We start from the raw sequence: 13,195 nt of genomic DNA, 5'->3' as shown, positions 1-13,195 counted from the left end.
AAACCCTCCCTTTTAGAGACAAAATCCCCATTTTTAGGGCCAAAATCCCCATTTTTAGGGCCAAAGTCACCATTTCTGGGGCCAAAATCCCCATTTTTAGGGCCAATGTCCCCATTTTTAGGCCCCAAATCCTCCTCCTTAGGGCCCAAATCCCTATTTTTAGGGCCAATATCTCCATTTTTAGGCCGCAAATCCTCCTTTTTAGGCCGCAAATCCTCCTTTTTAGGACCAAACCCCTTATTTATGGGGTCCAAATGCACCCTACAGTGGAGCAACCCCAAAATAACTGAAGGAGCTGCTCATCCTTCTCCTGGGGTTGTTCAGCCTGGAGAAGAGGAGGCTCAGAGGTGGCCTTTCAGAGGCCGCGCTTTCTGCTCGCAGGTGCGGGGAATACTTGCAGGCCGCCCGTTGCCCTCAGAATGGCCGTGGGTGACTACGAGGAGCTTCTCAAGTCCTACGAGTTACGTGGAACGGTGAGTAACGGTACTACCCACGTCAGTGTTTATCGGAGTAGAGATTTTGGGTGTAGAAATGGGAGGATTTTGATCCTAAAAATGGGGATTTGGGCCCTAAAAATGGGGATATTGGCCCTAAAAATGGGGATTTCGACCCTAAAAATGGGAATTTTGGCCCTAAAAATGGGAATTTCGGCCCTAAGGAGGATTTGGGGCCTAAAAATGGGGATTTTAGCCCTAAAAATGGGGATTTGGGCCGTAAGAAGGAGGATTTGGGGCCTAAAAATGGGGATTTCGACCCTAAAAATAGGGATATTGGCCCTAAAAATGGGGATTTTGGCCCTTAGGAGGTTTTGGGGTCTAAAAATGGGGATCTGAGGCCTAAAAATGGGGATTTGGGCCTAAAGAAGGTGCATTTGAGGCCTAAAAATGGGGATATTGGCCCTAAAAATGGGGATTTGGGCCCTAAAAATGGGGATTTTGGCCCTAAAAGGAATGTTTTCGGCTCTTAAAAAGGGAATTTTTGCCCTAAAAATGAGGATTTCAGCTTTAAAATGGGGATTTTGGCCCTAAAAATGGGGATTTTGGCCCTTAAATTGGGAATTTTGGCCCTAAAAATGGAGATTTCGACCCTAAAAATGGGGATTTGGGCCCTAAGAAGGAGGATTTGGGCCCTAAAAATGGGGATTTTGGCCCTAAAAAGGGTGGTTTTGGCCCCAAGGAGGATTTGGGGCCTAAAGATCGGGATTTTGCCCCTAAAAATGGGGATTTGGGCCCTAAAAATGGGGATTTTGGCCGTAAAGGAAGGATTTCGGCTCTTAAAAGGGAATTTTTGCCCCAAAAAGGGGGATTTCAGCATTAAAATGGGGATTTTGACCTTAAAAATGGGGATTTGTGCCCTTAAATTGGGAATTTTGGCCCTAAAAATGGGGATATTGGCCCTAAGAATGGGGATTTTGGCCCTAAAAATGGGGATTTCGACCCTAAGAATGGGGATTTTGGCCCTAAAAATGGGGATTTGGGGCCCTAAGGAGGATTTGGGGCCTAAAAATGGGGATTTCGACCCTAAAAATGGGTATTTTGGCCCTAAAAATGGGGATTTGGGCCTTAAGAAGCAGTATTTTGGCCCTAAACATGGGGATTTTGGCTGTAAAAATGGGGATTTTGACCCTAAAAGGAAGGATTTCGGCTCTTAAAAAGGGAGTTTTTGCCCAAAAAAGGAGGATTTCAGCTTTAAAATTGGAATTTTGGCCCTAAAAATGGGGATTTGGGCCCTTAAATTGGGAATTTTGGCCCTAAAATGAAGGATTTTGGCCCTAAAAGGAATGATTTCGGCTCTTAAAAAGGGAATTTTTGCCCCAAAAAGGAGGATTTCAGCTTTACAATGGGGATTTTGGCCCTTAAATTGGGAATTTTGGCTCTAAAAATGGGGATTTCAACCCTAAGAAGGAGGATTTGGGGCCTAAAATGGGGATTTGGGGCCTAAAAATGGGGATTTTGGCCCTAAAAAGGGTGTTTTTGGCCCTAAAAATAGGGATTTGGGCCCTAAAAATGGGGATGTGGGCCGTAAAGGAAGGATTTCGGCTCTTAAAAAGGGAATTTTTGCCCCAAAAAGGAGGATTTCAACTTTAAAATGGTGATTTGGGCCCTAAGAAGGAGGATTTGGGGCCTAAAAATGGGGATTTTGACTGTAAAAATAGGGATTTTGGCCCTTAGGAGGTTTTGGGGCCTAAAAATGGGGATTTCGACCCTAAGAAGGATGATTTGGGGCCTAAAATGGGGATTTGGGCCCTAAAAATGGGGATTTTGGCCCTAAAAAGGGTGTTTTTGGCCCTAAGGAGGATTTGGGCCCTAAAAATGGGGATTTTGCCCCTAAAAATGGGGATTTGGGCCCTAAGAAGGAGGATTTGGGGCCTAAAAATGGGGATTTTGTCCCTAAAAGGAAGGATTTCGCTCTTAAAAAGGGAATTTTTGCCCCAAAAAGGAGGATTTCAGCTTTAAAATGGGGATTTTGGCCCTAAAAATGGGGATTTGGGCCCTTAAATTGGGAATTTTGGCCCTAAAAATGGAGATTTCGACCCTAAAAATGGGGATTTGGGCCCTAAGAAGGAGGATTTGGGCCCTAAAAATAGGGATATTGGCCCTAAAAATGGGGATTTGGGCCCTAAAAATGGGGATTTTGGCCCTAAAAGGAATGATTTCGGCTCTTAAAAAGGGAATTTTTGCCCCAAAAAGGAGGATTTCAGCTTTAAAATGGGTATTTTGGCCCTAAAAATGGGGATTTCGACCCTAAGAAGGAGGATTTGGGGCCTAAAATGGGGATTTTGGCCCTAAAATGGGTGTTTTTGGCTCTCAGGAGGATTTGGGGCCTAAAAATGGGGATTTTGCCCAGGTCCTGTGGGGCCTGGACTTCCACCTTCAACCCCAGCTCTGTCAATGAGGTCCCTCAGGGTTTGGTGCGGGGTTGTCCCTGCTTGGCCCGTTTGGGCCCTCACCAGGGGCATGGTGTGGTGGGACGGGAGCAGTGACAAGCAAGGGAAAGGGACCCTGGCCACCGTGATGGCAGGGCACCATCGGTCTCCTCCCCTCCATTGTCTCTCCTCTCCCCTCTGCAGACCAACTGGGCTGACTTCCAGACAGAGAAGACCATCAGCATGGCCCGTGCCAGCCCAGGGGGCTCGGAGGTGAGCGTGGAGGTGACCTACGAGCCCTGCCAGTGCCACCACTGCAACTCTCCTCCCCAGCCAAGCCCAAGGACCATCAAAGCTGGTGGTACCACCTCCATCCCCTTCAAAACCATCTTCCTCCAGCCCACGGCCTTCCAGTACACCGTGGACCACCCGGTGTACGTCAGGGCCACCAAGAACTTGCACGCCAAGAAGACCACCTTCATCAGAGTCTCCTTCGAGAGAGCCAAGACCCCCAGCAGCAGCAGCAAGATGGTGGTCTCCTGCCCTGGGAGAGGGGCTGATATCTCCTGGGTCTACTGCTGGACTTCTTGATTGCAAACCATGAAGGACTTGAGGGTGGTGTGATGGTTGGAGGCCATCTTGGGCATCGCCATCGTGAAGTGATGAAGAGGTTTTGGTGCCTGGAGAAGTGAGGAAGGGGGTCAGCAGAACCTTGGACCCCCTGAGGAGAGGCTGGGGGAGCTGGGTCTCTTGAGCTTGGAGAAGAGGAGACTGAGGGGTGACCTCATGAATGGTTATAAATATGGAAAGGGCAAGTGTCATGAGGATGGAGCCAGGCTCTTCTCAGTGACATCCCTTGACAGGACAAGGGGCAACGGGTGCAAGCTGGAACACAGGAGGTTCAACCTCAACATGAGGAAGAACTTCTTCACTTTGAGGGTGACAGAGCACTGGCACAGGCTGCCCAGAGAGGTGGTGGAGTCTCCTTCTCTGGAGACATTCAGAACCCACCTGGACGCGTTCCTGTGTGACACGATCTAGGTAGTCCTGCTCCACCAGGGGGTTGGACTAGATGATCTTTCGAGGTCCCTTCCAATCCCCAACGTTCTGTGATTGTGTGAGTTCACGTGGGTCCATGTCTGGACCCCAAGAGTGGGGCCACCTCCATGGCTGGAGCCCAAGTGTGGTGGCCTGAGTGCCAGCGCTACCAGTAACCCCAGTTCCTCCCAGAAACAACAGCGCGCCCAGTCACAGCAGGATGTCCAGTAACACCAGTGACGGAGTGGCCCAACCCTCGGGCACTCAGGCCACCACCGTGGGGGACCACCAGGGCACTCTGGCCACCACTGTTGGGGTCCAGCCACGGACTCGTGGGCACTCAGGCCACCACCCAAGGGGGTCCAGCCACTGAGTGGCCACACCATGGGGGTCCAGATGTAGGAGGCCCACCTGGCAGGGACACAGGCCACCCACCTTTGGGGACCACAATGTAGGTAGCCCCCCTGGAAGGGATGGCTAGTGACTCACCTGGAGAGGACACAAGGAGCCCAGCTGGAGGTCAGACCCTCCAGACCCTTCACCAGCTTGGTCGCCCTCCTCTGGACTTGCTCCAACACCTCAAGGTCTTTCTTGAAGTGCGGGGCCCACAACTGGACACAGGATTCAAGGTGTGGCCTCACCAGTGCCAAGTACAGAGGGACCATCACTCCCCTAGTCCTGCTGGCCACACTGTGGCTGATACAAGCCAGGATGCCATTGGCCTTCTTGGCCACCTGGGCACACTGCTGGCTCACGTTCATCCATCTGTCCACCAACACCCCCAGGTCCTTTTCCACCGGGCCGCTTTCCAACCACTCTTCCCCCACCTTGTAGCACTGCATGGGGTTGTTGTGGCCAAAGTGTAGGACCCGGCACTTGCCCTCGTTGAACCTCATGCCCTTGGTCTTGGCCCATCTACCAAACCTGTCCAGATCCTTCTGTAGGGCCTTCCTCCCCTCAGGCACATCAACCCTCCCACCCAACTTGGTGTCATCCACGAATTTACTGAGGGTCCATTCTACAACCTCATCCAGATCGTTGATATCAAACAGGACTGGGCCCAGTACTGAGCCCTGGTGGACACCACTAGTGACCAGACACCACCTGGATGTGGTACCATTCGCCACCACTCTCTGGGCCTGGTCGGATAAGTTGGAAGGGACCCATAAGGATCATCGAGTCCAGATCCCTGCTCCTCACAGGACTTCCTAAAACTAAGCCATATGACTAAGGTCATCGTCCAGATGCTCCTTGATCTCTGACAAGCTTGGTGCCATCACCACTTCTCTGAGGAACCTGTTCCAGTGACCAACCACCTCTCAGTGAAGAACCTTTTCCTAATGTCCAATCTGAAGTTCCTCTAACACAGCCTCATTCCTTTTCCTCATGTCCTGTTGCTGGTCACCACAGAGAGGAGATCAGGCCCTCTCCCTCCGTTCCCCACCTGGAAGAAGCTGTAGGGTGCATTGAGTCACCTCTCAGCCTTCTCTTCTCCAAGCAGAACAAGCCAAGTGACCTCAGCCACTCCTCTTCAGTCTTGCCCTCGAGGCCTTTCACCATGTTGGTCACCCTCCTCTGGACATACTCATAGTTTGATGTCCTCCTTCTGTTGAGGTGTCCAAACTGCACACAGTACTCGAGGTGGGGCTGCGCCAGTGCGGCGTGGAGTTGGACAATCACCTCCTGCGACTGGATAGCTGTGCTGTGCTTGATGCGCCCCAGGACATGGTTGGCCCTTTTGGTTGCCAGGGCACACTCTTGGCTTGTATTCAACTTGCCATCAACCCAAACCTCCAGATCTCCTTCTGCGGGGCTGCTCTCCAGCCTCTTGTCCAACAGTTTGTACGTATAACCAAAATTCCACCGTCCACGTGGAGAATCTGGCACTTGCTCTCCTTACAGTACTTTATGGTTGGTGATTGGCCAGCTCTCTAGTGTGTCCACACCTCTCTGTGAGGCCTCTCTACCCTCAAGAGAGTCCACAGCTCCTCCTAGTAAACCATCAACAAACTTACTCCAGGCACATTCGCTTCCTGCATCCAGATCATTTATATAAACATTAGACATCACTGGCCCTAAACTGAGCCCTGGGGACCCCACTGGTGACGGGCCACCAGCCTGATGTGACCCCAGTTACAACAACCCTTTGAGCCCAACCTGTCAGCCAACTGTGCCCCAACGTATGATGGACTTGTCTAGCTGTGGGCTGGAGAGTTTATCCAGAAGGATCCTGTGAGAGACAGTGTCAAAAGTTTTGTTTAAATCCCCAAACACCACATCTACGCACCTGCTCCCTCCAGTAGTCAACTCCCAGAGCCCCGGGCTCCCTGGTATCCCGTCCAGACTTATGATCTCTCTGGTACCTGGCTCCCAGGCCTCTTATCCTATTCGCTGGCTACTCCAGCCTGGTGTTTGCTAGCAGTTACACACACCGACATACCCATCAACGTGATACGTGTGCACTCCGGTCTCTCCAGTTGCCACCTCATGGGCACATGAGCCCCCGTGACTCGTGGTCCCCACTCCAGCTGTAGCAGCCAGATCTCCACACATACAAAGAGCAGAGAGCTTCATCACCCCAGGAGGAGTTCAACGGAGTGATAAGAAGGCAGGACAGGCTGGGGGGATCAGGGCATGGCCAGACAAGGGTACTTACCAGCAACCTCTTTAAACATGACTGGCTGTTTTTGTCGTAGAATCATAGAATGGTTTGGGTTGGAAGGGACCTTAATCAAATCCCCAAACAGCCTCAATTCCTCCCTTTCCCAGCCTTTACTCCTTCCTAGAAATCCCATAGTAAGTGTTTATTACATTAAATAGGAACGAGTTCACAGATGCACTTTCCAGAACACAAAGAAACCGGCTAAGCACGAGTATTCACTTGCATTTCTTGAGTATACTCATGATCCCTCCAGTAAGGGGAAGCCCTGGGCCTTGCAGGGGAGCAGCAGGGAGCTGCAACTCCCTCGTTGTTCTGGGAGCAAATCTCTGGCTTCCTGCTTGGTGTGGCGCTAACCAGCCACCTGTGGTACAGGTGTGGGCACCAACTCGAGCCTTGCACAAGGACTTGTAATCAAGGAGGACAGAAGTGTCTCAGGGAGCTCTTTCCCTCAAGTAGTTTTTCCTATATTGGAATTTGGGGACCTGTGAATGCATTTAGGCAGACTCGCTCATCCGGTGGGACTCATCATGTAGGTGTAAGACATCCATAACAGCTTTTCACAGCGTCACAGAATCACACAATGGTTGAGGTTGGAAGGGACGTCTGGAGGGCATCTGGACCACACCCCTGCTCAAGCAGGGCCAGTACAAGAGAGACGTGGGCATACTGGGCGGAATCCAGCAAAGGGCCAAAGAGGTGATGAAGGGACTGGAGTATCTCTATGAGGAAAGGCTGAGAGTTGGACTGTGTAGCCTGGAGGAAAGAAGGCTCAGAGGGATCTTATCAATGTCAATAAATACCTGAAAGGAGGGTGCAAAGAAGATCCTCCTAGGAGTTATGCTAAGGCACATGGAGGGGGGTGATTTGAGACAGCCAGCATGGCTTCGCCAAGGGCAAGTCTTGCCTGACCAAACTAGTGGTCTTCTAGGATGGAGTGACTACATCAGTGGACAAGGGAAGACCTACGGATATCATCTAGCTGGACTTTGACATGGGTCCCCCACAACATCCTTCTCTCTAAACTGGAGAGAGATGGATTTGATGAGTGGAGTGTTCGGTGGATGAGGAACTGGTTGGATGTCCAGAGAGTAGTGGTCAACGGCTCAATAACCAGACAGAGATCGGTGACAAGTGATGTCCCTCAGGGTTCCATACTGGGACCAGTACTGTTTAATATCTTCATCAATGACACAGACAGTGGGACTGAGGGCACCCTTACCTCAGGTTCCTTATCGGGTTCCTTATGTCCCAGCATGATTTCACTTTTACTGGCCTCTTCTCTGACTCTCACTCACAAAGGGTCACCCAACTTGTCACCCGCCTCATAGAGGAACTTCATATGTGCAGTTAACTTCTTCAGGTTGGTTGAAAGAAAAACCAGTAGTTTGAGAGTGTAGGCACATGCATGGAGAGCCTACATCTGCTGGATGGAGAAGGGACAGAGCTTGCCACACTGCCATGGTGGCCATCAGTCACTCGTGTTACAAATATTTGCAACAGGCCTGTGTCTACAGAGGAGAAAGGCAAGGACACAACGTAGAGAACTACAAGGGTAAATAGTTACGTGCAGGAGGTGTCGCAGCTCAACTGGGGTACCCCGAAAGTGGTTTTACACAGGGTTCCTCTACTGTTCAAGTGTTCAACATGATTTGACTAATCACTACTTAACACACAGAGTACTGATTACTACTCAGAGTAGAACTTCACAAAGCAACTATATTTCTGCAGCACCAACACCCATCAGCATTCTGGCTGCTTCTCGATTGATCCAGACGTCCCCAGAGCTGGTCTTGTGACACCAGAAGCTGGGAGGGTTTCAAAGCTGTGTCAGAGGGGCCAGGAAGCTGGTGTTACCTCGGTTCTCCAGGGGGATCCTTTATCCTTCATGGACAGCTCTAAGCTTCCCAGAAGCAAAGTCCTTCTTTCAAGGGCAGGGCTGTTCTTCTGGTCCTTGTGATGACCTTCCAGCCTCAATGGTTCTGTGATTCTCTGTTGGAGAGAGCCGTTAACTTGTCTGTGCATGGAGAACCGGGGGGATGAGGGGATCCCAAGGCCAGCTCCTACATAGACAGAAGGTCTAAGTCCATGTCCTGGAGGGATCCATCCTGTCTGTGTGTCTCTGTAGGTGTCCATCTTACCCTAACACAGACTGGCGTGCAAACAGCCCAGCCCTCATTGCCCTTTCTCCACTGACTGTGGTTTGGCTTGGCCTACAGCCCTCCCGAGGTCCCTTCCAGGATGAGTGACTGCGCATTTCCTTCCACCACGGCTCTTCCCATGAGGACAGGGAGAGCACTCAGGTTCCCCAGGACCACAGAATTAGGCTGACATAAGTTTGGTCCACTCAGGTGTGGCTTTTTTGACCCACTCAAGTCGTTGTCTCAAGGCTGCTGGGCAGGTTACCCCAAACAGGCGTCATCACATCCTGAGCTGAACCTTTGCTTTTCCTTTTCCCTCTTTCCCCCTCCCAAGTTCTTCTCTTTCATCATCCTCATACTCTCCTCTACAAACAGCCCAGCTCTGCTCTTTCCCCACTGGCCCTGAGCATCTCTCTTAGGAGGAGAGGCTGAGGGAGCTGGGTCTCTTCAGCTTGGAGAAGACTGAGAGGGGATCTTATCAACACTTACAAATACCTTAGGAGTGGGTGTCAAGGGGATGGGGCCAGACTCTTCTCAGTGGTGCCCAGTGACAGGACAAGGGGCAACGGGCACAACCTGATCACGGGAAGTTCCACCTGAAAGTGAGGAGGAACTTCTTTACTTTGAGGGTGCCAGAGCCCGGGCACAGGCTGCCCAGGGAGGGTGGGGAGTCTCCTTCTCTGGAGATATTTAAAACCCACCTGGACGCGGCCCCGTGCAACATGCTCTGGGTGACCCTGCTTGGGCAGGGGGTTGGACTAGATGATCTCCAGAGGTGCCTTCCAACCCCTAACCATTCTGTGATTCTGTGGGATTCTGTGACTTTGCGTTAGAAGGAGGACGGCCACCCAGACACCTTGGGTGTTCATCCCCCTCCAGCGAGCCATGTTGTGGCCACACCTGGACTAGTGTGTCCCTCTATGGGAAATCCTGCTCTAGACAGGTGGGAAGGAGCTGGAGCATGCCCAGAGGAGGTCTGCACATGTCTTTTACTTAAGGCCCAAACCCCAGTTTTGTTGACCTCTTCCTTCCCAGGACAACTCCAGGAACACACTGACCCTAGACAACCACTGTGCTTCCGAGGCAGCTCTAGATTCCCCTCCTAGAGGGTGGGTGTCTTCAGTGTCACCTGTGGGAAAGCTCTGGATACGTCCCTCAGATACACTCACCATCTTACCTGTCACCAGACACCAACTGGTGACTCCTAAATCCAGTCCTACGTGTCTAAAAGGCCACCAAAAGACACTAAGCTTTTTGGTCCTGAACACATGGAGGAAGAGGAGCTTCAGGGGTGCAGTTCCTCAGGCCTCCTTGGAGAAAGAGCCCAGCATGAAAGCACTACACCAGAGAGACACCAGAGAGATACCAATTTATTGCAGAGATGTTAGAACAAGGCTAATCCGAGCTGCAGTTAGATACAGTTTTATAAGGGAAGCAGGTGACACGAGTAGGTACGTGTGTCAGGTGTAGTGACAAAAATGCAAACAAAGTGTAGGAACGTAGTAACTACGAATGACAAGAGCAATAATGATAAATAAAATTATTTCAAAATGCCAAAAAAAAAAAAAAAAGAGGGTGGAATGAGATGCTGTAGGTATCATTTGTGGAGAGAGGTGGAAAATTTTTCATTCTTGAAAAACGTCCATGAAATCAGTTTCCTAATGGCCTCCCGGAGCTCCTGGTTCCTCATGCTGTAGATGAGGGGGTTCACTGCTGGAGGCACCACCGAGTACAGAACTGCCACCACCAGATCTAGAGCTGGGGAGGAGATGGAGGGGGGCTTCAGGTAGGCAAAAAGTGAGGTGCTGATAAGGAGACCACGGCCAGGTGAGGGAGGCACGTGGAGAAGGCTTTGTGGCGTCCCTGCTCAGAGGGGATCCTCAGCACGGCCCTGAAGATCTGCACGTAGGACAGCACAATGAAAACAAAACACCCTGAAACTAAACAGGCACTAACCACGATAATCCCAACTTCCCTGAGGTAGGAGTGTGAGCAGGAGAGCTTGAGGATCTGGGGGATTTCACAGAAGAACTGGTCCAGGGCATTGCCTTGGCAGAGGGGGAGTGAAAATGTATTGGCTGTGTGCAGCAGAGCATTGAGAAACCCACTGGCCCAGGCAGCTGCTGCCATGTGGACACAAGCTCTGCTGCCCAGGAAGGTTTCATAGTGGAGGGGTTTGCAGATGGCCACGTAGCGGTCATAGGCCATGATGGTGAGAAGAAAATACTCCCCTACCATCAAGAAGAGAAAGAAAAAGACCTGGGCAGCACATCCAGTGTAGGAGATGGCCCTGGTGTCCCAGAGGGAATTGCCCATGGCTTTGGGGACAGTGGTGGAGATGGAGCCCAGGTCAAGGAGGGAGAGGTTGAGGAGGAAGAAGTACATGGGGGTGTGGAGGCGGTGGTCGCAGGCTACGGCGGTGATGATGAGGCCGTTGCCCAGGAGGGCAGCCAGGCAAAAGGGCCCAACTCTCTGTGGCTCAGTGCAGAGTCAGGAGAGCCGCAGTGTCCATCAGTCTTGTTCCCAGCTGGTCCATGCTTTAACTTCTGCTACCTCGAGGGTGACTGCACACACAAATTACTCTTTAGAAAAAAAGCAGCTGGACCTGATGAAAGCAGGGGAGTCCTGTTCCAAAGGGCAGAACTGTGAACTCTTCTTTTCCAGCACAGACATGTAGTTGTGATGGAGAAGGCGTGAAACGGCCCCTCTCAGGGAGAAGCAAAGGACTCTGGAGGAGAGTGCTGACCCCCAAGGAAAGGCTCAGCACTCCCTAGGATCCTACGTGAGAGCTGTGCCCTTCTGGAGGGCAGCTGGCAAGCCCAGCAGGACAGGCAAAGCAGACAGTCAGGGGTCCTGGAGATGGGATGTCTTCATTGGAGGGTCAGCTCATTGCCCAGCAGACAACGCCCAGCAGACATCTACAGGGAAGGACCACAAGAGAGCTGCCCAAACACAGCTTCCCCCAGTGCTTGTTGCCTTTTCTTCCCACTCCCTGCACATCACTCTGCTGCCTGAAGCTGTCCCTGCTGGGAGCTCTTTCTGTGCACACCTGACAGCTCCATTAGCATTTCCACCTTCCATCACAGGTGGGAACTGAAAGCACCAACCCTGGCAAGCACCTTTGCTCCCAGGTAGCCCCTGCCTTGATGTGCTTCTTGAAAAGTGCCCTGTGAGATATCCCAGGGATGATCTGGAGTTGTGAACAGCACTGGCCCATGCAGCACCCTCTCAAAAGCAGAACGACCCTTTCTTGCCCTACCAAGGGTCACTCCTTCCACCCACAGCTTCTCCCCACAGTGCCATGGGGAGCTCCCCGGGCAGGCTGAGTGCTGACCCTGGCAGGTGGCAGAGTCCCTGCCCCAGCACAAAGACCCCTGAGATGCAGAGACCCTGCTCTGCAGGACAGCCCTGGGCACCTCTGGCTGCACGCTTGGCTTCACAGATATTCATGGGTGTGTGTTTACATGAAGCCAAAGGGTCAAGCCCTGACCCACAGCCCCCACGAAGGGAGATCCTGTCCCTCACACGTTGCTCAGGGCTCTTCCTGGGGCAGGGTGATGTGGGGATGTGCGATGCCTAGAGCAGGACCATGGAGTGATGCCTCCCTGGCTCACGGGTGGGCACGAGGAGGCAATGAGGTCCTGGTGCTCTAATGGTAAGATATCTCCTCACAGGCACCAGTTGCAGAGAGAACAGCCATAGCCCAGGAGACACAGACCTGGGCTCTGCTGAGGCCTTTCAACTTGCCAGAGCCCCAAGCTGTCTCCAGCACAGGATGTCCCATGGTTTCCCCAACCTGTGCCTGTCTCCCTGGAGGCTGTTGACACCCACCCTGCTGACCAAGCTTGCTCTCTCCTGAGCAGCTCCCTGCCCTTACTGATATCTCTCCATCCTCACAGGCTCTTTGTTTCCATACAAAGCTCTGCCTAAACCAGACTCTTTCTGTGTGCCCCATGGTATCACAGCACTGCACTTGCAGTGACATTTCTTTCTCCTCATGACCACTCTCAACCTCCCAAGATGCACTTTGTGGCACCTTTTTCTTTCTCATGCTGGTTCCCAATGTTGAGAGAAGTTCCACCATTTCAGAAACCACCCCTCAAGCACTCTCAGGCTAATCCTGCACTGCCTTGAGCCTCTGCACCACTGGGCAAAAGGGCCAAAGAAGACCAGATTTCTCAACCCCTCCACACAGGGCATGTTCTTGAGGCTCCAAACCCCACCTTGGCAGACCTCCTCTGCCCACTCTCCACGTCCTCATCAGACCTCCAAAATGGGGAGCTGATCACTGGGACAAACCCTTGTGCAGGGATCCCTGGCAGTGCTGTGTTGAGGGGGATAATGATCCCCCTGCTCCGAGGGGTCATGCTCAGCCCAGTGCAGCCCTGTCTGCAGCTGGCCTGGTTCATGGTGAGCATGCACAAGCGTATGGTGTCCCACCTAGTACTCAGCTCCTTCTCCTCAGGGTCACTCCTCAGCACTTCAGGTCCC

General features: G+C 52.0%; 1 protein-coding gene and 1 pseudogene across 2 annotated transcripts; one reads left to right on the top strand and one right to left on the bottom strand.

Moving 5' to 3' along the window:
- Window positions 1–346: 346 nt before the first annotated feature.
- LOC137677555 (hydrocephalus-inducing protein-like) lies at window positions 347–6,665 on the top strand. Of its 2 annotated transcripts, XM_068424875.1 has the most exons (3): window positions 347–473; window positions 3,071–3,139; window positions 3,266–6,665. In XM_068424875.1, the coding sequence occupies exons 1-3, from the start codon at window positions 420–422 to the stop codon at window positions 3,455–3,457; spliced, it is 315 nt and encodes a 104-aa protein (XP_068280976.1). In that variant the 5' UTR covers window positions 347–419; the 3' UTR covers window positions 3,458–6,665. The 2 variants fall into 2 exon arrangements, with proteins under 2 accessions (XP_068280976.1, XP_068280975.1); XM_068424874.1 differs by having other exon boundaries at window positions 3,071–6,665.
- Window positions 6,666–10,301: 3,636 nt separating this feature from the next.
- LOC137677554 (olfactory receptor 14J1-like) lies at window positions 10,302–11,089 on the bottom strand (annotated as a pseudogene).
- Between the last annotated feature and the right edge of the window lie 2,106 nt (window positions 11,090–13,195).

Source organism: Nyctibius grandis, unplaced genomic scaffold, assembly GCF_013368605.1.
Source record: "Nyctibius grandis isolate bNycGra1 unplaced genomic scaffold, bNycGra1.pri scaffold_97_arrow_ctg1, whole genome shotgun sequence".
NCBI classification, from domain to species: domain Eukaryota; kingdom Metazoa; phylum Chordata; class Aves; order Nyctibiiformes; family Nyctibiidae; genus Nyctibius; species Nyctibius grandis.
Note: the sequence above shows the minus strand (reverse complement) of the source record. Positions and strands in the feature narration are given on the sequence as shown.